Source organism: Leuciscus leuciscus, assembly GCF_965113295.1.
Source record: "Leuciscus leuciscus genome assembly, chromosome: 18".
Lineage (NCBI taxonomy): Eukaryota > Metazoa > Chordata > Actinopteri > Cypriniformes > Leuciscidae > Leuciscus > Leuciscus leuciscus.
Genome location: NC_138742.1, coordinates 24,794,202 through 24,820,959, shown reverse-complemented (window position 1 = coordinate 24,820,959; position 26,758 = coordinate 24,794,202). Strand labels below are relative to the sequence as shown.

General features: G+C 37.8%; 2 protein-coding genes across 3 annotated transcripts in view; one reads left to right on the top strand and one right to left on the bottom strand.

Moving 5' to 3' along the window:
* The window catches only part of LOC309480584 (uncharacterized protein), a gene marked incomplete at its 3' end in the record, with an annotated part of 48,602 nt that extends 36,699 nt beyond the window's left edge, over positions 1–11,903 (bottom strand). Inside the window, exon 1 of the mRNA XM_082145173.1 lies at positions 11,643–11,903. The remainder of the gene's footprint in view (positions 1–11,642) is intronic.
* A 6,138-nt stretch (positions 11,904–18,041) lies between these two features.
* nkain4 (sodium/potassium transporting ATPase interacting 4) overlaps positions 18,042–26,758 on the top strand; it is a 57,902-nt gene continuing 49,185 nt past the window's right edge. Inside the window, exon 1 of one of the 2 annotated variants that reach the window (XM_082145283.1) lies at positions 18,042–18,372. In XM_082145283.1, the coding sequence (XP_082001409.1) occupies positions 18,319–18,372 (54 nt within the window). In that variant the 5' untranslated portion in view covers positions 18,042–18,318. The remainder of the gene's footprint in view (positions 18,373–26,758) is intronic. The other variant, XM_082145282.1, reaches the window with a different exon arrangement.

Here is a 26,758-nt window from a genome sequence, read left to right as displayed (position 1 = left end):
TGGAATACAACTTGAATCTCAGCATTAAAATGAAACGGACCCTATGGCAGGATGAGTGCGTATAACAGGGTTGATGATTTAGCCGATTAACATGTCACTCAGAGGGGGCTAGCTAATTTGGGACCAAATGCTGGATTATAGTTATCAATAAACGTATATTTCCCATTAAAATAAAGACAAATATTTCATTGATCATTTTCATTTTAATAACTTGATTACAGGGTTGAATTTTGCAGCATGATGAATGTAGTCAACACTGCAATATTTGTACATTTTTACTTATCTTCCCACCATGATGTGGAGAGGGTCTAAATGATGTCACTCCTTGTGTTCCACAGCTTTAAAGAATGTTAAAGGTGCATTGCGCAACTTTTCATGTTAAAAATACCCGTTTTCTAACCAATACATGCTTAAACAATTGCCTGATGGGCTGAATGAGCCCTTCTGTGATCACTGCGATTGTCTCTATAATCCTGTACAGTAAAATAAATAAGAGGGATTCGGGACGGAATTTGAGACTGGGCGTGACGTCATGCGCGTTCACGGCACGCTCACCTGGCTATGTCTGGCAGGTTTGTGTATTCGCCGCCATTCTCCGTAGAAGATGGATTCTAAGAGAACGGCTTGTAGTTCATTTCAAACACCAACGCAAACTCCACGTAAGATCAAAAAAAAGAAAACTTTTGTCTAGTGCAACCAAAAGGGCCAAATTGGAGTCAGAGAGGCGTGAGTAAACATAGGGAAGGCTTTCAACAAATGGAGAGTTGCAGTTTCGCTTGCCGCCAGAGGGGGCATAGTTCTGCAAAAACTCAGAGACTTGCGCAATGCACCTTTAAAAAAAATATTATAACGGTAGGAAACCATGCACATGAAATGTGTGCCAGAGCTAAATATTACACATTTTTGGTACATAAACAATTAGAATTTTAGTAATGAATAGAAAGTCCTTGTTCTTAGTCTCCCGAGCGTTTCTTTAAGTTTATTGTTAATAAAGTCTGCTGCACTGAAATCCCGTTTCCTCGTTGATGCAACCAGAAACCTAACAGTAATGGAGAGTTCAGATGAATCAATCAGCTTTATTGGATCTGACAGCGGCTACATCACAAACCATAAATAAATGATTTCATAATGCCCTGTCTGTAAATTAAGGTTTTATATGGACACTTACTCCTGTCCAATAATGAGTGGCCGTTGATACTTTTATCTATGCAACAACGTTAGCCAATCATAAAAGTGGCCGTTTACTGACAAGCCTTAAAACCACTTCAGTAATCATTATACATTTACTGGTAGAAGAATTTTTGGGTATAATGTCACAGTTCACTTTTATTTTGCTATCCTCACTTACATAAATGAACTATAGTGTCCTGCACCCACTAGTAAATAAATATCAACAATTATATCTGGTGTGTCTGAATCATTTTTGTTTTGAAATATATATTGTGCAAAAACTTTATTAATATAAGTGAACCTCTACCGAACCTCTATATATATATATAAAAACTGAAATCAAAATAAATTAAAGCTATAGCAATGTAAAGATTGGGACAGACCAAAATCACAATTTTAAAGCACAACAGACATTTAAAACATTATACAGTTTTTCTGAATTGCTAAAACACTAAACCCCATTCTCTGAACCAAATTCTCAACAGCCTAAACAAATTTATCGAATAAATCCCTTTTTCTGTAAAACATTAAACAAGTTCAGGTACTTAAAACACTGTTTGCAAATCTCATGCACTCTTTTTTCAAAACTCTAAACACATTCTCACTCACTAAAACACAATCTCTCATTGACCTTGATTCTGCAGTTGCACAAATCTTCTGAGTGACTATAACATGCTTTTCATTTTGAGTTTTGTACTGTAACCTTTTTGGCTTTTGCACTTTTGCAAGTGCTGAATATACAGACCTTTGATTGGCCTATATACAATATCCATTATAATACTACACTTGCAGTGCATACAGTATACCACTTATCCACCATACTACTGTACGTTGTCATAACTATACTTTTTTACGTAACTGTAAAATTAGTTTACTTTGTTACAATATACTTTTTTTTCTGTAACTGCATGCTTTGCATTCAGTGCTCTCCATTTTTTTATGTAGTGTCTCACACATGATCTGTAGTGTTCATAATATTGATCTGAAATTGCATTGTTTGATTTTGTCCACAGATAAAATGGTTGTGAGGCAATTGTTTGATTTTGCCATGAAGAGTCTTTGAGAATTTTCTCTGAATGTGGTTTGACAATGTATTTTTGTGTTTAAGGTTTTCTGTGTTCAGCATCACACACTAGCAGAACGCCTAACATGGACCCTCCAGTCTGCACATTCTGCAAGTGCATAAAAATAGGCACATTTCAAATAACATGCTCCTATTACCAGTCAAAATCTTGAGCAAAAGATAGCAATGCAAAGCTAACCGCGCAACACAGCTGAGCAGCATTTTAACATATGTGCTTGCGTCTTGCAGGCACTTGCTAAAAATAGACTTGTACTGGTGTCTGCCGTTGCTTCACATAACACACTGGTAAAAGGGGACAGCGCAGCAAGGGTGTGTGTGTGTGTGAGCGTGTTCCTGCATGCTCTTCATTTGTAAGACCACAGCTTCTTTGAACTACCACAACTGATTTCCTACCTCACACCGTCTTACTCTTTCACCTCCTGGCAAACTGCAGACTGTTGCGACTCGCAACAACGTGTAGGTGTTGTTTTGATAAGGATACAGTTGCCGTTTGCCAGTGCGACGGCACAGAGATTATGTGATTGTAAATAAACTATAAATAAACAATGCAATGTCTTGATCTCGGTCTCCATGGTTCCATTCAACTGCATTTAACAGTCTGTTCATAGTCTGTTTTCATACTTCCTGTTGTTTTTGCACACATTGGATAGTAATACAGTGGTTAAATAAAAGAGGTCGCCATGATGTCTGCCTTCCTTGCAGACTGTTGGGTCTTCAGAAACTGACATATGTGTTGGGATCATCAAAGTTATAGGAGGTGCATGTCTTTTTGTGCGATGTAAGGCCTGTAACATTCTCTACACAATGTGGATGCAAACGCTCGTGTATATATGTTAATGTCATTGCATAACAAAATATGTTAGACCACAATTTATAACTCAGATACTCAACTAACTAATGTTTCTCAGAACTTTGGCTAATGTTCTGGCAAGGTTCTCAACAAATGTTCATTCAAAGTTATCTGGTCTTTAATAATGTTCACCAAAACATTATTTATGCGTCGTTCATGGAGTGTTTTTATACACTTTATAAATGTGGCTACTTCAGAATATTTAGAGAACATTCAAAAGTAACAATTCCTTTACATTTGCAAAATGATCAAATGGAACCAAGAAAAAAACGTTTTTGAAACATTTAAAAAGCTGGTCGTTTTGAACATTCTGAGAAAATTCACAAATAATGTTTTCATAACTTAATGGGAACAGTGGCTAAGAAAGTCTTGCTGTGCAAGTTAGTTATGGCACATTCAAGTCATGTCAGAAAGATCGTATTTACCAGTTGAACAACACATAAACGTCACCGTCACTTCAAAGTCGTAGTTATTATGAGTAGGAAACTCAGTAGGAAATTTTCTTTGGGGGCATGTCAGTGACAAAAACAGCATCTGTATTGATGGTATATTTGTTCAAATGAATGAAATTATTGTTTTACAATACAACTACACTGTAAAAAATATATGATCAATAAGTTATGACAACATATGTTTTTACATTGCTTTAACTCATCAAAATAAGTTAAGCAATTTTCTACTTTTTTTATGAGTTATACAAGATTCAACTAATTAAGTCAGTTTATTTGTAATTTAAGTTGAAATGACTCAAACATCCAAGTTGATTGTACTTAAAAATTTAAGGCAGCAACTTTGTTTTCATTAATCCTTTTTCTAAAACATGTGTTGTCTTACCCTGAGTCACTATGATAAGCCTATTCTAAGTGTTCATATTTTAGAACTGTCGGGATGGTTTTCACAGAAAAATTACGCGTACATACGTCACTTTGTCCTGTGTGTATCTCGTCATATCCGTATATAGAGAAAAGTTGCTCCGGCTACTTTGATCAGCTTAATCTCCAAACTCCAGGGAATCATCCGTTTAAACAAACGCTGAACAGAGGAGCTGGCAATAAGAGACCACAACAGAGCTCATAATAAACCCAGAATCAACATTGGCTTTTTGGAGATGGCGAGAACTGAGGGATTTGAAAAGTTGTGAAAGCGACGCGAGATGCGTTTGTATTACTCAACAGGTGAGTAAGGCATATTATTGAACAGATGAATTGCCATATGTAGCTCTCTAACAGAGTTCATTGTAAAGCATTGTCTATATTCACGCAGAGCCGAAGCATAACGTTCTTCTGCAAAATGCATGCAGTTTTGTTTTTTAACTGCTAGAGGGGCAATCGTTACATGGTGTACCTTACTACCTTTAAATAAAAACATAAAGCAAAAACACACCCGATGCACATTCTTTATTCATCACTTTGTAGACAAAATCTTGATGAATACATCAGCATCTTGCTCCAGTGATTTGAACGCATCTGAAGTCATAAATATGACTTTATGAGGGCAAACCCTCTTTTGGCATTAAAAAACTTCCGTCAGGATTTATAAAGATGCTGCAAAGATTTACAAAATTAGAGCTGAAAAGGCATGGACAGGGTTATTTTTGTGGCTGACCTTATTGCATATGTATTTATAGGAGTTTCCCTTTCAGACACAACATTTATGGGAGGAGAGTATTTAAATGAATCATGCAAGGTGATTTACACATTTTTGAGCTCATCAATTTACTGGTATTTGCGGCAAAATAGCATGTCTTAAACCAGACGCTAATTTGCGCTGCTCTTGGTAGACTGAGTTGGTCATTATGGAAATGATCCGGATGAATCTTGAGTTCTTTAAAGGGATGGTATAATGCCCTTTTCACAAGATATAAAATAAGTCTCTGATGTCCCCAGAGTGTGTATGTGAAGTTTTAGCTCAAAATACCCCACAGATATTTTTATATATCATGTCACTTTTTGAGGGTGAGCAGAAACGCACCGTTTTTGTGTCTGTCCCTTTAAATGCAAATGAGCTGCTGCTCCCGGCACAGAAGAAGGAGCTTCAAGAGCTCGTGTCCTTTTACCTCACACAGACATGCAGTGAAAATTTCATATTCTGTCTTGATAATCTATAAATCGCGTTCCCAGGGGCGGGTTTATGTAAATTTTAGGGTTAACCCGGGAGGAATGTTGTGTAGTCCCTACCAGCCGTTTTTAGTAGTCCTTAAAAAGCAATTTCTTTAAAAGAAAATACTCCCTTTTCTTTGAACTTTGAGCATCGTAACTTTGCAGATGTTGTTTATGCTCAAACAGCAACATTACACACTAACTAAAGTTAGAAAAATGAAATCATATACAACCACCCCTTTAATTTGCGTGTCGTCAGATCATGCGCAGAACTTTCCACTCCCATCGGCGCTTTTGTGGGATTATGCTCTCACGCTAATTCGCCTTGTTTAGTAAATCTGGACCCTAAATGTCAATGTGTCCCCTAGCGCCCCCTAGAGTGTTGAGATTTGTTGCCTCCACAGCAACACAAAAACATGCTTTTGCAATACATTTGCCAAACATTTTCATCTGCATACTTGAGTGAAGTAACATTTTGTACTTGATATCCAGAATAATTCTCAGATCTGAAGCAAAATCAGTTGAGAACAAGATTTTGGCCTAGTCAACCATGTTCCACAACCACCAAAATCTCTTCATCTCTTTCAGTTTTTACCTCTCTCTCAGATCTGTGGCTGAATTCTTGGCGGATGCTCTGCAGCTCACATTCATGCTGCACTTTTCCTGTTGTGAACTACTGTAGTGAGCAAAACCGACTACAAACCAGGACTCAGCATGGGCCTAAAGAGGACATGGAAAGCTGATCTCAGACCATCCTCAGAAAAATAGGTCAATACGCATTAGCCACGATCACATACAAAAGTTCCTTCACTTGGACTGGAGAAAACCATCTGTACGTGTCCTGTCTCTCTCTACACAGCTCTACCGTTTCCTATTCTAGTTAAAGGTGACATATTATGCCCCTTTTCACAAGATGTAATATAAATCTATGGTGTCTCCAGAATGTGTCTGTGAAATTTCAGCTCAAAATACCCCACAGATAATTTGTTATAGCATGTTAAAATGGACACTTTTTGGGTGTGAGCATAACGTGCTGTTTTTGGGTGTGTCCCTTTATTGGCTGTGCAGACAGAACGACAGAACAGTTTGCATGCTTTGCTCCAACTTTTGCCATTGCATTAGAACTGGTTACACTGTTGTCGCTTGAAAACCAAATGGCGGCGCCATGGATGGAAATGTGCAGATTAAGGGGCGGTAATATTATAATAAGATCCCTTTCCTACGTCAGAAGGGGAGCGAAATATGATCGGCTTATTTTTTGACATGCTTGCAGAGAAAGGCTTACCAAAACAAAGTTACTGGGTTGTCACTTTTCACGTTTTCTGCGTTGGTAGATGCACAGGGGACCCGATTATAGCACTTTAACACGGTAAAAGTCCGATTTTCATGATATGTCCCCTTTAATATTCATATTACGGAGCACCACAACAACACACATACTTCAGTAGTAGGAACTATCAATGCCAATCGCAAACCGGTGGCTGCGTTGACCTCTTCCACGAAATGTTACTAAACTAAATCCATGTCGCGGTTACATCACACCAATGTCAAATTCACGCCATTCTATTGACACAAATGCTTTATCCCTTTATTGACAGGTTTTTGCTACCCTTCGGAGATTATGGGGTTGGCATTTTAAGCACTTTAATGGCAGCGAACAGTCAAAGTGATTAGGCAACAAGGGTGATAAGGAGTGAAAATAGATAAAGGCTATTATGCCCTTCGCCCTGAGGAAATGAATCAATATTGTGTAGTGTTATGGATGAAGCCTGTTAGTCTAATGCGTATCACAACAGGCCCCGAAATACTCCTAAGTGCTTAAATGCCTATTGAGTTTGGTGCAGCCCACTCCTATTTCCTGACCATATGATAGCCAGTGATGAGAAATAGAGAGAGAGGGGGTTCCTGTCGGCCTGGATGAGAGGAATAGCAACATGAATCTCACTTTCTGTCATCCACGGTGGAAAGAGAGAAACGAGAGGGCTGTTCCTCGGGTCATCGACTCTCAGACAGAAGATGATGTCTGATGTGAACCAAGCGCATGCAGGTCATTCTCCTGTTCAGGTGTGAATAACAACACGGTTGCACTCTTAAAAGTAAAGGTTCGGAAAGGGTTTTGCAGCCTGACACCACAGGAGAAGTTTTTCAAAAAGTTTCAGAAAGAGAACCATCTGTGTACTGGTGCTCTAAAAACCCAGAAACCAATAGACTCTTATGAAAAATGGATTCTGAATGGCAGCAAATAAGGGTTCTTTGGCTTGTGGAAGCCTTTTTTTGGTGCTGATTAGAAACCCGCTTTTTAGGTTTTATGAAAACAAGAGTAAATTGTCATCATTTAACACATTTACTTCCAGGTCTACATTCATGAAGACAAGCGGTTTTTCTTTTTATAAAAAATAAAAAGCATAATGAGTTATTCCCAATGAGACCAGAAGCGTGCATGAAGAAGGTAAACATGGTCAATTTTGATTTAATGTTGAGCATAAACCCAAATACAAAGAACTATTTCAGCATAAAAGGGCTTTAATATGGTTCTAAATTATTAATACCATAACCGCCTTAGACGGAAACGCTTTTATATGTCAAACATAACAGCAATAAACACTAGCAGGTTTTTCCCTTCACTGAAAAGCATATAAAATAACACTTCATTTCAACATTTATTCTCCTGATCCAGTCCAGTTTCCAAAGTTATCAAGACAATTTCATTAAGTAACTGCAACTTAATTTTTAAAGAATTCAATTAACACAGAAATTTGAGTTTAAATAACACACAATATTAAGTTAATGTAATGATCAACATTATTATGTCAACAGCGCTCAACAAAATGTTTGCAACTTAAAAGGTTTAATTAAATAAATAAATTGCAACCATGCATTTATTTAAGTTATTGTTATGGTCTCCTGAATTATTTTTAGAGTGTTTAAAACTATGACATCATTTATTCACCCCAGGGTTATCAATAAAACCAAAACTGGAATTTTTTTTTATTATTTTTTTTAATAAATAAACCTTAGCTGAAATAAACCTCTTTTTTTCAGCTAGTTGCCAAAGCAACATTTCACATTTTCATTTAACTTAACATGATGTACAAAAATATCTGAATAACCAAAAACTGAAATAATGAATAATTAATAAAAAACTAGAGATATATTTAAAAAAACAATAACCATTAAAAATGACAAAAACACAACAAAATGACAAACATTTTATCTAAATTTAAAATGAAAACGGAAAGTACAAGAGTAAAAATGTAATGTCAAATGCCTCATGTAATGTCAAAACTCTATGAAAGAAGATAATTTAAAAACTACTGTCTCAGTGTTGTTTGAGACTCAGAAAGACATATTCTTTAAAAGTACGGTTTTTGGTTCTGAATATTTTTACACTACAAGGAACCTCCAGATGTTGAAGGTCCTTCGTAACAACACACCTCAAGCTCAACAGTGTAGTTAAGGGTTAAGGGTTAGTTCAAGAAATAGTTCACCCAAAAACCTGTTCTGTGGAACAAAAATAAGAGATTTTGAAGAATGTTCATATTAACCAAACAGTTGAGGTGAACTTTGATGTTGTCGTACAGGTTTGGAACGACATGAGGTTTTCATTTTTGACAAACTATCCCTTTAAGGTGACACACTGAAGAACCTTAAAGAAGAGCTTCATGTTTCATTCATTTTGGGAGATCCCCCAACACTTCTCAGTACAGTTCATCCGTTCCAGAAAACATGTTGACCACCCTGCGTATGCGTAACTGTCACGTACACAGCAGGTTTCCATCCGCTTGTACCCCTCCTCTTGCAATGCGTAGTGTTAATTATTAAGGGATTTTCATACAGTCAGTGCGTCTGGTGCCCTAAACCCTCCGTCACACATATTCCACTCCAATCCACAGGGACTGTTCATTTTCCTTCCCTCTCTCTCTCTCTCTCTCTCTCTCTCTCTCTCTCACTCACTTCAGCTCATATCTGTCTTAAGATACAGAAGCTTACGAGTGTTACTTGATCCTGAATCTACTTTGACATCAGCAGTGGCAAGAGTGCATGGCGTGCATATTAAAGCCACAGCGCCTACACAGAAAGCATATACAGAGTACAAACTGACCCATTCGGCACCTTTAGTCTAACCCAGAGAGAGCAGGTTTTGCATCCTACTCGACAGCATGACGGTCTGTCACGTCACACAACACAGACGAGGTTGGTTGTGTGGTTAAAAATGCAGCCACTGTAGCCTGTCTGTAGGATGTGGCATGTTTAATATATAAAGAGTCAAGCAACAGAACAGGAGAAAGCTGCTAAGGGCCTTAAAGGGCCATTTTGAATGTCTTGATAATGTTTGTGGTTTATTTTACACGTGGGCTTAATTGCATATGTGTGAAAGAGTGGTCTGCATTTGTACAGGGGCTTTCATGCACCTTTTTCAAATTTATATATATAATATATATATATATAATTTTTTTCTTTTTTTTGGAGGATGTGCGAGTGGCAGTGCTGGTTCACATGGTGCCCTATATGCAAGAAAAAAACATAAAGAAAAAAAGTGTTTATAACATACAGCTTAATTTTTTTTAAACGTTTGTCTAGTTTTGGATTGGAGAGCAAGGTAGCCTGGGTTAAAATCCTGACCTGATATATTAATAATAATAAATACATAATCAGAATGAAATATTAATTCATATTAATCAATAATCTGTTCAACTGCAATTTTGCTTTATTAAATAAAAAAATATTTCTTCTGAAATATCAATACTAATAGTAATAAATATTATTATTAATATTTAATTATATTAATTGATATTTCATGAGGAATTATTATTTCTTTAATAAAGCAAAATTGCAGGTGAACTTGAAAGCCATCAGGTTTGACATTTTGATACTAAATCTTTGTTTTGAGTGGGTACATAATAAAATGTTAAATTGAAAGACTTCATGAACTCCCCAAACTGTGAATGTGAACTGTTGATTTCTGTCCTGGCGCTTTAGACAAACTTTTTTTTTCAACCAATAACAACAATACAACTTCTTTATCAAACACAAATATATTTTTTCTGCTGATGACTCGAAATTTTGCTGCTTTAATTTTCATTATAAGGTGCAAAAGGCAGTTGATCAGTCAGTAAACCCTCAGTAGAGAGCATATCTCTCTCACACACTCACACACAGTGAGTTTGAGCTGCAGTGTAAGAGGATTTCATTCATCCATATTCACTGTATTGGACAGACTCTTGCAGTTTCTCGGTCAGCGTGCGCTGGGGGGTGGGGGGCATAAGCTCTATGGTGTTAAGTCACTTTCTTGCTTAAATAAAGTCTGTCCCGCTGGGTCTGGAATAACTGAACACTTAGGGATCACACACCATTAATTCCGCTCTCAGGATGAAGACACTGAAAAGAGCTGCTTCATCACAGGTGCAAAACAATTAACTAAACACACTGTAATAATACTATACATCAAACCACAACATTTGACAGTATTGTAATGCCATCAGATATTAATATAGATACTGTATATACCATTCTACTAGAAGATGACCATATTCAGTATCATATTTGTCCAAAAATACATTATACCTACAAAAAACAGAATGGTACCAACAGGGTTTTTGAATATGTACTATGGTACTATGGTATTTTGGACATGTTTTGTATTCTAATTACTAAGTACCATATCAATTCTAAGTACCATATCAAATATTATTAATTAATAGAGCACCATAGTGCTGTACCATGCGTCACAGTACTTTTTAGAAAGGGATGGTACATGGCATTACCATGGTAAATATAGCCTACATAAAACCATGGAAATACCCCAAAAATGGCCAAAAAACATGGAAGAACCATGGTACACTTTTGCAGAAAACAAATGGTACACCCAAAAAATCAATGGGGGCATATCCAATAAATCCATATGGTAGTCCCACCAAAAAACCTTGATAGAACCATGGTATCATATCCACACAAAACAGGTTTTACCATGGTAGCCTACTTTTTGGTAGTTTTTATTAGCAAAAGAAGAGCAGAATTTCACCCTGAACATTCATTCAAGAGGACACACTTTAAACCATCTTTACCTTATTCATTTACCCTCAGTCTCTTCCCCTTCACCACCCCTCTCTCAAGAAAATACAGAATCAATAAGAACATCGATATGAGCTCAGAAATTCCATTCAGTGATCTCGAGACTCCTGAAAAAGCCCTCAGCACAGCCTTAACCGCGTTTCAGACTGACCGAGGCGGCTACAGTCTGAGAAATGTCTACTGAAACCAAACTAGGCTATACAGAACGTTAGTTATATAAAGTGACAAACATAATAAGAGTCATGTAAACTTCTGCTCAACAACCCCCCAAGCCAAACACTTAAAACGCGTCCGAACGACGGACGAAACCCCCTCAAAGTTCGACGTGTAATGACAGGGTCAGTGAGGGAAGATGAAGCGCGCTTACCGTGCGTTTGTTTCACAGAGCCAGAGAGAGTGATGCGGCGCGCAGCATCCCTGCCATCCTCAGCGAGAAGAGAAGAGAAGAGAAGAATAGAGAGGAGAAGAGAAGAGACTTCTACTCCTCAGCTCTCCTCCAGCGCACACAGCTGCAGGCTCAGGCTCACTATCATGGCTGCTCTTCAGCTCTCAGTTCATCTGCGGTACACTGCCGCCTACTCTCTGACTGAGTTTAGAGAGCGCAGAGACTGCGATGATCGCTCACTTTCTCCGGGCATATGGATGGACCATGTGATGAGACTCATCCCTCCATCTGCGCGAGCCCGATCAGCGCCACCCAATGGAGAAATTATGCTATTCATCGTGTTGGGCCGCCCAATGGAAAATGAAACGGCCCAGTTCTGAGAGATTTAGCGAGAGAGAAAAAAACTCCTCCTCCATTTGAACAGGTTTCCTTAACATTTGAAGTAGACTACCATTTAGATTTAAGATTTATATATATTGCTTTTACATATAGGGGAGAGCGGAGTGGCTTTATTCAGTGGCTCTCAAGAGCTTTAAAGGGGTGGTATAATGCCATTTTCACAAGATGTAAAATAAGTCTCTGATGTCCCCAGAGTGTGTATGTGAAGTTTTAGCTCAAAATACCCCACAGATATTTTTCTACAGCATGTTAAAGGTGTCACTTTTTGAGGGTGAGCAATAACGCACCGTTTTGTGTCTGTTCCTTTAAATGCAAATGAGCTGCTGCTCCCGGCACATGGGGCGGAGCTTCAACAGCTTGTGTCCTTTTACCTCACACAGACTGCAGTGCACATTTCAAAAACTTTTAGCCTTTTATGTTCAAACAAAGTCAGAAAGATGGAGAGACTCAAGAAGAAGTGACAACAGGACATTTCTGAATGGTTAGTTGATGAATTTATGTAGCTGATGTGTAGTTATCTTCTAGTCATTGATTAGCATATTCTGTCTTGATAATCTATAAATCGCGTTTCCAGGGGCGGATTTATGTAAATTTTAGGGTTGGTGATGTCACTAACCCGGGAGGAATGTCGTGTAGTCCCTACCAGGCATTTGTTGTAGTCCTTAAAAAGCAATTTCTTTAAAAGAAAATACTCGCTTTTCTTTGAACTTTGAGCGTCGTAACTTGCAGATGTTGTTTATGCTCAAACAGCAACATTACACACTAACTAAAGTTAGAAAAGTGAAATCATAATCAACCACCCCTTCGAGGTTTGGCGTTGAAAGTCTGGTTACAGAAATGGCATTTCTCTTGCATTGGTTTTGCATGTTGATTTCTATGGAAGCCTGTTTTTGCCACGGAATAGAAAATAAGAAATGTAATTGTCACTTTATATCTCACAATTCTGACTTTTTTTTCTCGCGTTTGCGACTTTATCTCACAATTCGGACTCTTTTTTAGCAATTCCAATTTTATATCTCACAATTCTGAAGAAAAAAAAGTCAGAATTCTGAGATAAAAAGTAGGCTAGTGCAATTATCTTTCTTTCTTTTTTCATTCCATGGCCGAACAATAACTTTAACCTCCAAACTAAAATTACAGTAGGCTATGATAATTTTCTAATAGCTGTTGTGGGTGTGTATATACATATATGTATATGTATATGTATATGTATATGTATATGTATATGTATGTATGTATGTATAAACATTTTGGCAAAATCCAACTAATGAAGGTAGATATTAACCTAAAGGCTGAACTTTGTCTAATAAATGTCAGGTTGGTGACACTCATGGCCTATTTCAGTTTGTAATATGCCTAATATAAAGTTCCTTATACAATATCTGTTCTGTTGTTTAAAACAATTGTTTGACTTTTTGTACATTACTCTTACACTTGTACGTTACACATTTTGGTTGCATCGTGCCTTTTTTTTGGTGCTTCATAAATGGTTCCCACTGTGACAACTTACCCCATATAGCCTATATACGTCAAACATGTAACGTGGCAAGCCAGCTGGTCTCCTGTATTCAAATTGTAGATTGAATACTTAAAACGTCACGTTAGAAACAGAATGAGCCTTTACTGGAGTTACTGGAGTCTAAGGCAGCACAACTGTGTGACATTAACTTATTTTGTATCAAACTGTTGTATAAAACAAAGTAATGTTGAATAGCTTACATTTTAGATAGAATATTACTATAGCTGCTTTGTCTGTTTTTATCAAAGAAAACATTTCCAAACAAAGACACATCACAACATTTGCACCACACAGTAGCAGTATTTTGTTCCCTATAGTAATTCTGTGTTTTGAACAAAGTGGTTGAACGAATCATTCAATGACTCGCTCATAAATTGTTTAGGCTGCGTCCAAAATGGCATACTTCCCTAATAAACGGTGTGTGACAAAAGAAGTATATTACTCATAAAAGTACCAGGCAAAAAGTAACTCGATGACCTACTTCTGGCGAGATTCTGAAATGTGGGTTCAAGATTGCATTGAATATTAGCCTACATATTAATACCTCAGTGTACATTACACTGCATGTTTTATAAGATGTATTACTCGTTTAATTTACCAAATGCTGTTTAGGTCTTCACTTCTATGTCTCAGTGTCTGCTTCAGTGTTCTGTTTGCCTGCGCTAAATTGCACCTCTGGGATTAATACAATGAAAGTAGGCCTTTTGTATTGTCCTGCCTCCATTAGACTGTCTACCTCTTTTTTGTAACGTGCACTGTAGAACTCAATAGTTTTAATCAAATAATAGCTGTCACACTTTACATAAATGTTTCAAACTAATTACAGAATACTCAGTAAAGTAAGTACTGGATAAGACTAATGAGCAATGTGCTTGGTTTCTGAAGCAGCTTCTAACTATTGCTATGGTGATGTAGGCCTATTTAAATAATGCACAGAAAATGTTTCTTTTTATTTTTCATATGTGGGCAACATCCACTAAAATAGACATGGCTGTGTTTAAAGCTAGCCCATATACTGTGTATAGGCAACACTTACTGTATCACAGCTGTTTTATGACTGTGGGTCTTCTTCGCCAAAATAATCAATGAGAGCTCACTTTCTCTGAGTGCTCTTGCGCTTGTGTGTATGTGTGTGAGTGTGTGTGTGTGTGTGTGTGTGTGTGTGTGTGTGTGTGTGTGGGCGGGTTTTATACTCCTCTGTCTTTGTTGGAGTCTCATTGTGGGCTTTATTCATGTCTGGCTCATAGCGCAGGTCTCGTCTGCTAACTGGCCTGTCGGTCTGCATTAGGTCTTGCTGTTTGAAAAGTGCACAATACGAAGCCCCGACCCTCCTTTTAGAGGAGCACACATCAACACACTTTAACTGGAGAGAGGTGATGATTCAGATTCAGATCAGATCAGACTCGGTGAGGTATAACCCAGTTTGACCTTCTTCAATTGCTGGTGCTTGTGTGAGTCAGGGTTTGCCCACATTGACCAGCAAAGCAAGCAAGCAGGCTGTGGAGAGACAATGTTGAGGTGTTTAAAAGTAAAACAAGTCATATCAGAACCGAAACGAAACAAAAATAGAAATGAACAAATAAAAATCTATAGACGAAATGAAAAAAAAAAGAGAAGAAAAAAAAACACGAAACGAAACGAAAAAAAAATGGAAAGGAACAAACTAAATGTAAATAAATCAAAATTATAACAAAGAAAAAACACTAAGGATCCCAAGTGCACAAATGTCACATTTTTCAAGTCATTGTTAATATTAAATAATCTTTATACATTCAAATTAAATATTTATAAAAAAAAAATAAGATCTTCAAACAAAAATAAATAAATAAAGTGCACAAATCCCTCATCAAATTGTGAAAATCATTAATATCATTAAAGAATCTTTGTACATTAAAATTAAATATTTACAAAATAACATTGTTCTTCAAACAAAACAAAAAACAAACTAAAGCAAAAACTATTTAATATTGGTCTCATCCTTTTGCACGTCATTGTTAACATCGTTAAATTATATTTGTACATTAAATGTAAATGTTTACAAAACAATAATGTTCTTTAAACAATACAAAGCAAAACAAAAAATAAACAAATAAAATGGAAATAAATAAAAATAATAAACAAACAAACAAATAAACAAACAAATGTCTCATCAAATTTTGCACATCATTGTTATATGAAATAATTTTTGTACATTATAATTAAATATTTACAAAAAACAATGTTCTTCAAACTAAACAAGTGAACAAATAAAAAATGAAATAAATAAAAATGAGATAAAGTGCACAAATGACTCATGAAATTGTTAATATTATCAAATAATCTTTGTAAATTAAATAACCAAATATTCTTCAAAGAACAGTCTCTGCTGTTCTCTCATCCAAAAATATCACAAAACTATTTATAGCAGTTTGTGTTTGAGCGTGTGTGTGTGTGTGTGTGTGTGTGTGTGTGTGTGTGTGTGTGTGTGTGTGTGTGTGTGTGTGTGTGTGTGTGTGTGTGTGTGTGTGTGTGTGTGTGTGTGTGTGTGTGTGTGTGTGTGTGTGTGGCAGGGAGGAGGGAAGCTTTTAAGAGAGGAAGCAGAGGCTACAGTGATGTAACGAGAAGTGACGTGTTCCATGGCAATACAGGCTGAACCTGTAAAAGATTCATCACTCTGCTTCACGCTCAGAGAGGAAGCAGACGCTTTTAAAGGCTTCTCTATAATGGATCAGCACAGACCGAGCCACAGCTGAAACAAGGGTTTGCACAGAACAAGTGATATTAATAACACTAACTGCATCATTAATACATTCAATATATGCATGTGTGTGATATTTACAGTGGTTTGGCAAAGTATATTGTTTACTATGTCAATAAATATGGATCTGAATATGTAGAGCAGGGGAAACGGGGGGTATGAAAGGGGAATGTATTAGGCAGATGGACTTTAAGACAAAATTGAGTGTCTCTCTGAACCGACTGAGCAGTTATGTTTTGATCAAAACTTAATGTCTTTACAAAAAAATTGTCAATGCATTGCCCTATAGTCTTCCATTGTAAGTGCAGATCTACAACACCAGTCAAAGCAGCAAAGAATAAATCCTGCTTTACGTTCAGCACTGACTGCATTTCCTCCTTTATTTGCTGTCTGGCTCATTTTCATACAGTAGATTTAAATGTAGGGGGACAATATTTTAATGTGAACAATTAAGGGATACATAACACCAACAACTCACATTTAAAAAAACATATAATAGGATGCAGTTTTGAAAAACAACCGGCAGATGGCGCCTTGGATTTGGTAATAGACTTCAAAGAGGCGAACATTAGTTCCTTCCATCTAAAAATCATAAATCATAGAGTGCAGACTTTAAACAGAGACAACTGCAGATACACAATGCATTTTCTGTCTAAAGTTTGTGAAAGTACAGATCTGACATGTGTATCTCAGTGCTCTTTTTTTTTTTTTACTCCACACACGTTACAAAAAAAAAAAAGAAAGAAAAAGAATTATGGCACGTTTTCAAGAAAAACATAGTGTTCGTAATCACCGTCAAATAATTAAATAGACAAACAAATAATGATAAAAGATGATCACACAAAATATATCTGTATCTCAGAATATTAATATAAAAATATTTTTTATAAACCAGTGCTAAATGACTAGGCTAATGTTAGATTGCTTGTTTGTTAGATTGTTATATTTTCTGAATTGCAAAACACAACAATGATTGTGTTATCAATGCTGAAAAACATACACATGTCTAAACTGGTTTGCTGGTCTTCGCTGGTTTCAACGAGGACCAGTTGGTTAATCTCTGGTGCTCTTCCTCACTTTTGTCTAAAAAAGGTTCTATTTTTTATTTTTCTTCTTCATGGGAATGGTATGACACTTTGTGACTTTTGTGGCACTTGCTAGTTGCTACATGAACACACACACACGCGCGCGCGGTTGTTTTCATGTTTTATGGGGACTTTACATAGACATAATGGTTTTTATACCGTACAAATTGTATATTTTTCTTGTATATGACCCTTACACTAACTCTACACCTAAACCTACACATCACATACAACTTTCTGCATTTTTACATTTAAAAACCAGCAGACCATCTGTGGCTGGTTTGTGCTTTCTTTCTTTATTCTTTCTTTCTTTCTTTCTTTCTTAGCAAGGACGTGGTCTCTAGATATGGTTATTAAGGGTTAAGCTTGTTGACTGGTCTTAGGTTGTCTCTCAAACTGGTATGTTGGTTTCAGAGGGGGTTTGGGCACTTTTGAGCTGATCAGGCAGGGATATCAGCTGGGACAACCAGCTCTTGTTAAGTTTAAGGTTTTCCTATGGTTCCTATACATTTTTAGGTTTCGAAACTACAACAGTCACAGGCTGTGGTTTATTCACACACAGCCTGTGTGTGCGTGTGTGTGAGGGAGAGAGAACAAGCCATTGTGATTTACATACACCCCCTCTGCCTGCTCCCCCGCCCCTCTTACCCCCGTCTACCCCTTGTTCTTCTTCTTCTTCTTTTTCTGCCTCTTTCTTCGCACTTCACTCACTCACACCCGAGTCTCACACACTCCTCCCGCGACGCGACGCGCTTTCACACCTCCACGCGCGTTTCACTGAGCGCCGCAGGAAACAATGGGAACGGAGCCGCTTTGTGTCGGACAGAGACTGACGCGCTTCTCTGTGTTTGTTTAGGACTTTCTGCTCATAGACTCATTGCTATATTCAGGATCCCATTATCTCGCTTTAACTACACAATGGGCTGCTGCAGCGGACGGTGCACCCTGATATTTCTCTGCACGTTTCAGTTGGTAAGTTTGTTTTCTGGAAAAAAAATGTGCATTTCACACCGATAATTACGTGTTCACCATGTTGCCAATGTGAGCTGTTTAGTTTCTAACACACGCCTGCCTTTTGCTTTGTTGTTGTTGTAATGCTGCTGTTGCACTGGACACACATTGAGTACATTATTTAAACATTGTGTGTGCTTGCCTTGAACTCTTGTCTTGATCTGAGTTAAGCATGAACATGTGTTTAAGTAGTTGGACCCTTCATAAAATAGCCCAGAGTTGTAAAAGGCACTTTTATGACCAGTTGAGTGCTTCTTGCTCTTTCACGAATGGGGCTTCAGTCATCCCAATTGAACTTTCTCGTTCTGTGTCATACACATTTATGAGTACTGGGATAACACAGGATTACAACACTGCAAAAGTTCATGTACCAATGAATTGTTTTGGATAAATCTGTTAAAACAGGGTTTCTTTTTCTGGCAAAATGTGTTTCAATGCTGATCATTCAATGCATCAACGCTGTCAGATGCAAAACATACAGGTCGAAAGTACAGTAATACATATTTTATATATATGTGAAATAATATTACATGTTATAGCAAACCATACAATTATATTTATAGATTTTTGAATATTTTATAATGTAATGTTATGATTATTATTACAGAAACATCTAGTATTCAGACTAGTAATCAACCTGATTTTCAACTACTTCTGTTGAATTGTCACCACTATTAAAATCAGTGTTACCATATTACCGTATAACCATATTTTTCATATCGCACATGAATTAAATGCAGAAGCCATTTTGTTTTTCTATATTTGTATACATGTATACATTAAATATAGACTAATCATTATTAAAACTACAGTTTATTCATTCAAGAGCAGTGAACGATTTTATCTTGGTCTTTTATTGTTTGAGTAACAGTAATGACTGCAGCAGGTTTATTAGGCTGATGTCACTTTAAGAGCTGCACGGATCCAATAAACTGTTACACACACGTTTTATTTCTCACTTAAGAGATATCCGACTGTGTTTATGAGGTTACTTACCAAAACAGCATTTCAACATGTTTGTGTGTAGGCTTTTGACCGTTTAGGTGCGTATCTGAAGCCCACAGTATATACTTTTCTTAAGCACGTTCAGCTTCTTTGTTTTTACAGTCTATGGTTCGGCTCCATCTCGAAGAGCCGCCTAGGGAACAGTATCTCTTTCGCGGCTTAATGCGCTTTTAATAACACTGTTTAATATCAGGCACGTCTCGCAGTTTAGCAACAGTAGACTGCATTTTATAACATTCACTTATTCGGCTGATTTGGATGTTAAGTTTGGAAGGAATGAAAGTGCACTGCTATGAAGGAAAGGAAGGTGCGCTGGACGGAATGGGGAAGTGGCACAATACCCGTTTTACGTCCATTGTCTAGTTTTCATAATCTTTGGAAGCCAAAATCGAAATCAATTACGATCAATCGCACCGCCCTACCTCAGAACTTGTAATCAATATCATAACTTTCAGTGAAAGAACAGGCGTATTTCTGGTGATGTATGCAGGACTTCTCCAATCATTTAGTCTGCTTAGACCCCGCCCCTCCACAAATGATAAGCTTGCATTCAGATCTGCCTCCATCCAATCAACAACTGAGGCATAAAACCAAGTCCTGCCCTACATTCTGTCAATAATCTGTTTTACTTAAAGGGATATTTCACTGCTGAAAAGATGAATGTGTATTTAAATTGGGTAGTTTATGTAGTAGAAATGTGAAATTATTTCAGAAGTTGGTGCCTTCTAGACTGAGAAAAGCCAGAAAATGTATTTTTGACTCATGTGGATGAAAGACAACAACTCCCAGAATGCACTTGCTTCGCTGCCCTACGAGGCCACTCACAAGCCACGCCTACCGGTAAGAGAGGGCAGTATCGGAAGAAATTATACAACTAGGCTACTAGTTGACTCGAAACCGAAAAGACACCGTTTTATCGTGAGATCCCCCTATGGGCAGGTTGAAAACATGCGGAACGAGCTCCTACTACTGGCTGTAGTCTCTCGCCTCTGGCCAAAAAAGCCTTCGATGACGCGAAATGACGATCTTTCCGTCATCTGAGGTTTTTTTCCAGACACACAATACAGAAATCTCTCGTCTCAGGGGGATATGAGGGAGGGAAGCACGGCCATTCGAAAATACTACCGGGTTTCTACCGATACAAACCTTAATGCTAATCGGTGAAGTGTCCCTTTAAATGTCATTTTGAAGAAAAGATTTGTCACTACAATTTAAGAGAATTAGTATACAAAAAAATACCTACAAACTTACAAAGCTTTTGCAGACTTGTTGAACTCATAACAATTTAAAAATGGATAGAGGACCTTCAGGTCAGGATGAAGTGTCTATAAATATCTGAGGGTATTATGTTTACATGCTTTTGAACAATAGTTTAGTATGTGAAAGTTCATTGCGAGGACTCTACGGCAAGCACCTCGGCACTAAATTGATCTGTTTACACTCTAGATAGAGTTGGCAGGAGCTTTCAGTGGTTAGTCATTAGTTAGATCTACCCATGTTCCTGTCAAAGAGAGAGATGTTCGTCTCTCCTCAAGAAGCTATTACACAGTAATTGTCGCTTAATCTTTATTGCAGCCCGCTCCGGTTCATCGGATACTCTATCCTAGCTTAAGTGTTCATAGAAGTTGTATGTCAGTGAAATGTTATATTGACTTCAAAGTCAGCCATCAACATTCTGCTGTGAGTGGCTGGTGTCCTAATTTCCATACGGAAAGTATTGCGGCTGCTTTTTGCATTGTTTCTCTCGACCTCCCCCATCCGCAATCCCAGTCTCAACAACTGAACTGATCCCACGACAATGTAAACAGGCGTTGTACGCCTACACCGGTAAACAGCTGCAGGGGACTGATTGCACGTTATTCAAATGTAACTGCTGTTGACACTGTGAAGTAGACACTTCTTGTTTTCTACATGGCACTGCTTGCGTAATGCTCAGAGGTGCTGTCCATTCTTCCCACAATCCTCTCTGACAGGAGCATCAAAAAGCCGTGGACACCTGCCCCCCTAAAGACAGATGTGTAATACACCTCGGTCCACACGTCACACTGTCAGACCTTCTGAGCTTGACAGGGTCCGTCTTCTTTTCATTTTAGGCACCTCGGGGGGAAAACATTCCTGAGCTTTGATGTAGTTCTGCTCTCTGTCTTCCTATGAGATCTTATTATCTTGATGTCACAGAGTTTGCCGAACGAGTCGGCAGTTACCACTGTTCCCACTCGTACTGTTCTCAGAGGAATGATATCACGAAACTCTGTTAGACTAACTGCGAATATTAGTCATTTACTGGATGACTGGTGGATTGACGCTTTTCTTTTTATATGATCAATAAGTTATGACAACATATGTTTTTACATTGCTTTAACTCATCAAAATAAGTTAAGCAATTTTTTACTTTTTATACCCTAACCCTACTTCTAACCCTAACCCTAAGTTATACAAAATTCGACTTTTTATAGTCAGTTTAATGTAATTTAAGTTGAAATGATTAAAGTTGATTGTAATTTAAGGCAGCTTAAGCAACTTTTTTTCAGTCTATTACTGTTGCGCTTATACTTAAGGATTTATACTTTTACTTTAAAGTGAAATCAGGAGATATGAAAAAATTCCTAACGCTAAGTAATAAACTTTGGTTCATAACTTGTTTCTCACAATTTGTGGAATTACTTTCATGTGATCGGATACATTTTTCCTGGCCAGACTATAATACAGATGAAAAATGTACACTGAAGGAAAGATATGATCCATATCTGGAGACCAGAATTAGCGATACACAATCCGTACTGTATCGGTTGTCGGACGATATTAGAGCTTTTTGAATGAATCAGTAACGTTCAGAATTGGTACTATTAGTTTATAATATAAAAATCTACCTTAAAGTTAGCCTTTAAAAACACTAATAATTTAATAGCACTGTTAAATGTATTTTTTATCCAATCTTAAAATCTTTCAATATCAGTGCATCCCTAACCAGAATATCATATAGACTTGGGAGTGAGTCCAATAAGCAAACTACCCAGAAAACATTAGCAACCACATAGCAATGCCATTTGATTGGCATGTACAAGTTTAGCTAATGACTCTTCATTGCTCAATTCCACATCCTCTTCCTCTGACATTTTTACCCTTTGTTGCTCTTGAGGAACATCTGGTTTGGTTCCTCCTCCATATCTCTGTTCTTGCAGTAATAGATGGGGAGTTTGTTTAAAAGCACATGAAACTGTCAGCATCTGGTTTAAAGACTCCCAGGTTGTTGCTTTTTTCTTACAGGCATTCTCCACATGGACCTGACTTAGTAATCACTATGTTTGGAGTGAATTGGACAGTTATCGAGTTCATTGTAATTCTGAGATGTTGTTCTCCGTGAACCATCTCTCATTACCACTTCTCTCGCATGGTTGGGCTGTGCGGGGACTTGTGGTTAACCAGGGAGGAATTTAGTCTGTATCCAGCCAAAGCTTAATAATGAGGCTTTCTTGATTAAAAATTCTTTCTTTTGTTAACAAGCAGCTTGAATTTTTATCTTTGACCTAAAGGAAAATTTCACCAAAGAATGAAACTCTTGTTCCAAACCAGTATGACTTTTCTTCTGTGGAACACAAAGGAAGACATTTTGAAGCAGGGCTTATTTGTTGTATGGAATACTACTTTTATGGTGCTTTTTGGTCTCTGTGCTTTATTTATGGAAGTCATGTGGATTTGGAACGACACGAGTGTGAGTACATTTTTTTTTTTTTGTGAATTAATCCTTTAAGTATGTCAGAGGTGGAGATTATGTCTAAAAGTGCACGCACATACACAAAACACTGCCTTGTCCAATAAATTTCCTCTACAGTATTTCCTTAAGAGACTAAACAAACTAGGGCAGAAATCGAGAGACGCTTTGAAGCGAGCCAGAAAAGGAGGGCTAATCAGTCAAAGAAAGAGAGTTGTTCTTGCCGTGTTGTACACACTGGTGACTAGAGAGGAAAAGACACACTTAATGGTGAATAGAGAAAGTGACTGATGGACTGTGGGTAATGTATGGCAGTGGCTTTGACCTCTTTATGGCATAGCAGAAAGGCAAGTGGAGGGATACAGTAATGAGGTCAGGAGGATCGCACACGTCAATTCGAGGCCTGGATGTTGAATAGATCCTTACATCCAGATTCAAGGAATGTTCTGCATTGGTAGCATTATAATCTTAATTTCTCCGAAAATTTAATTAATTAACGTATAATTGAGGTCTATGTGGCAAGGCTTTGCAGTGAGTTTTTAAACTAAATATAGGTATTTTTTTGTTGCTAAACCCTTATATCTTCTAAATAATCCTTAGTAATGGCAGACAACATCTGGTTACTGTATGCATTTTCATCGTAATTCTTTTTAGTTGGCTTTTTTCTTTATGACTCCCTTTCTGATATACCATCATGCAAAAGTTTGCCAGCTTTTCAAGGTCATAATAGGAGTTGAAAAATGTAATATAACTTTGCACAGATCAGCACAAATAAGTCTTGTGCCTAGGGATAGAAATCACTATTAAGTAATTCATATTTGGAAAAAGGAAAGCAGTTCCATTGTTAAATGATGAGATTATTAAATGCAATTCCTGCAAAATATTAGAGATGGTAGGAGCTCCCAGTTAGCTGTAAGCTGTATGTTTTTTGATTCACTAAAATGAACCATCTCATAAAGAACTGGCAGTGATGAAAGCCAACTGGGGTGTTGCCTCATGTCATCTATGTCTAGGACATGTCACCATGTCATCTATGTCTGCACCTCAACACACCGCAAAGACTATACCGCCAGATAACATCTGTTCTGTGCCAGCGTGAGAGGAATAATTCTCCATGCCAGCAGGTGGCGGTAGCCTGTATTCATAATTTAAAAAGGGAAACTAGAAGAGCAGCTGTTGCTTACAATTTTTCCATTCAACTTCGTTGTTTGCTTGCTTTCATCGCTTGGCGTTTTACTTCTTGTGCAATGGTTCACTAAGCTGAAAATCCAATCAGAGTGATCTCCTACACTGATCAAAGGCTGCGTCCAAAGATTTATAAATGCTGCTTTCGGAGGACGCATTCCAAGGTAGGAAGGGATTAAAGCACGTCTGAATGCAATGTTAGTTTCACTTCCTCTCTGCTGAGATACCTTCATCTGATCGATTTTTGAAGGCAGCATAGATGGATCCTTCGCTGCCTTTGATATCCCACAATCCTGTGCTTTCCATTCTGTGACAGTTGAGCTAGATAAATAAAGATGGCGTCTCAAAGTTGCGGTTGGTGGTCAGTTTGTGTGTAAACGTTTTCCACTTCTGATGTCATTTTTTGCAAGAAATTAAATATTCGCTTGGTTATCACCAAAGCTTGCTCTATTTTGCTGTAGATCATTAAACCGTTACACTGCCTCAGAAGTCTGTCTGAAATCAGCTTCGTGAGGTACCTTCGTGCGCAAACGTTGCCTAAAAAGTCATTGCTTGATTAAAGTAACAAGTCAGCTGCCTTCATTTTCAGATACATTTTCCTCGCCAGCCATATTTGCAACACCTCCGGGCAGCTAATTTCATGCATCCAAGACAAAGTCCTATTCTAATTCAGTGGGGGAATCCTGAAATCTCAAATAATTTGCCACTTCTTCATCATGCTCAGTCGGCCAAAAAGCCGGCGACGGGGACAGCTCTCTATTGAAAGTAGTGCAGGAAACTCTTTCAAAGTATGTTGTTTCGTCCATATCAGGTATGGCGTTTCGTCCATATCGGTTGAGAAATGCATGTGCACGAATCATTAACAGAACCGAACACCATTCAGTTCTAGTAGTAATTGACAGTAGTAATTCTGTGGTAATTGACAGTGTGTCACTGATTCTGTGACGAGCTTAACTTGTATTGAACCCGTTTTGAAACATTCCTGTAATTTACACACATGTATAATAAAGGTCCTGTCAGCATGCCCACCAGGCCCCCCTTTCCCCTTGGTCCATCTATAAGACGTAAAGTTGACATGTCATGTGTTTTTACTCTTAACCCCCCACTGAGAGGCAAATGATCTAAACAAACAGCGTTCCCTTTGGAAACGAGAAGCCGCAGAAACGTGGACCAGCTGACTTCACAAAGTCAAAGACTCTCGCGGGAGGGCAGTAAAAATGTGAGGACGGGGTAATTTGTGGTTTAATTTGCTCAGGAGGTGTCATTACAGGGCTACAGGGGTTCATTGGTTATGTTGATGGAACCTTTTGCCCTCCTGTAAAGGTTAATTTGCCCCTGTTGGCTATTTCACGACAGCTAGGGGAGTTAGAAACGCCCGGCGGTTTTACGAGACCCGACGGCAGCCTCTATCTCCCAGACAAATGAGCGCAGAGATGTGCGGCTCTGTTTATCAGCTGATTTGCATATGATTCAGCCCAACACCCAATGTGCATCTCCCAGCCAGACAAGCAGATGAATATTTATAAAACAAAGAGTGCCACCCTCTCTTTTCTCTCTCACTCACTCACTCACATCTAGGTACTCTGAATTACCAACTTTCATTAATGCACTCAGGCTGTTATTAAGTGTAATTTGTGGACTGAATCAGAATGAGACGGCAGAAAAAGACACACACACACGCGCTTCTAATGCTTCTGTTTAACTCGGAAATGCCTGATACGGGTTGATGGATAACATGCCCGATGAGGGATCCAGCAGAGAGAAAAACTGCAGCAGCTCTAGACCAAAACAATATTGCCATAGTGCCTCAGACATTTATTACAACCACACAACAATTGAGATGAAAAATATTTCTTCACGAATCTAGCTCTGTTCAACAGCTCAGTGAGCTGCTTGCATTGGTAGCTGCCGGCCGTTGTACGTTCGTGTCGAAACTAAAGTATAATTTAAGGCAACATTCTTACTGTGTAACTTTGTAAGAGACTGAACTTGGAACACTGCATTGGAAACAATTGGTTTCAATCAAGTTTGATATTAGCATGTTGCTATGCTAACTATTTGATACTCAAACGGGTGTAATATACTTATCACACACAAATCTTAAAAAGAAAACAGTCATTTTTAATCCATATTTTTTCATAATAAAATATGAAGACTACTTTTCTCTTGAGTGCATTCCAGATCTTGGAATATATTTTGCACAAAGTTTTTTTTACAGTGCATACTGGGATCGCTTTAACTGTAAAGGCACTGCTGTAATGCTATATCTAATAAGTTGAAATATAACTAAAAACATGGCCTGCTAAAACAAATACTGTGTGTATTTGACTGTTTAAGCACAATAAGCCTTGAAAAAGGGCTTCATTTGGTACTTGCGCGTCACAAGCTGTTTGAGAGGCTGCTTTATGTGTGCGCTGTGGGCATGAGCACACAAGTCGTTTACAG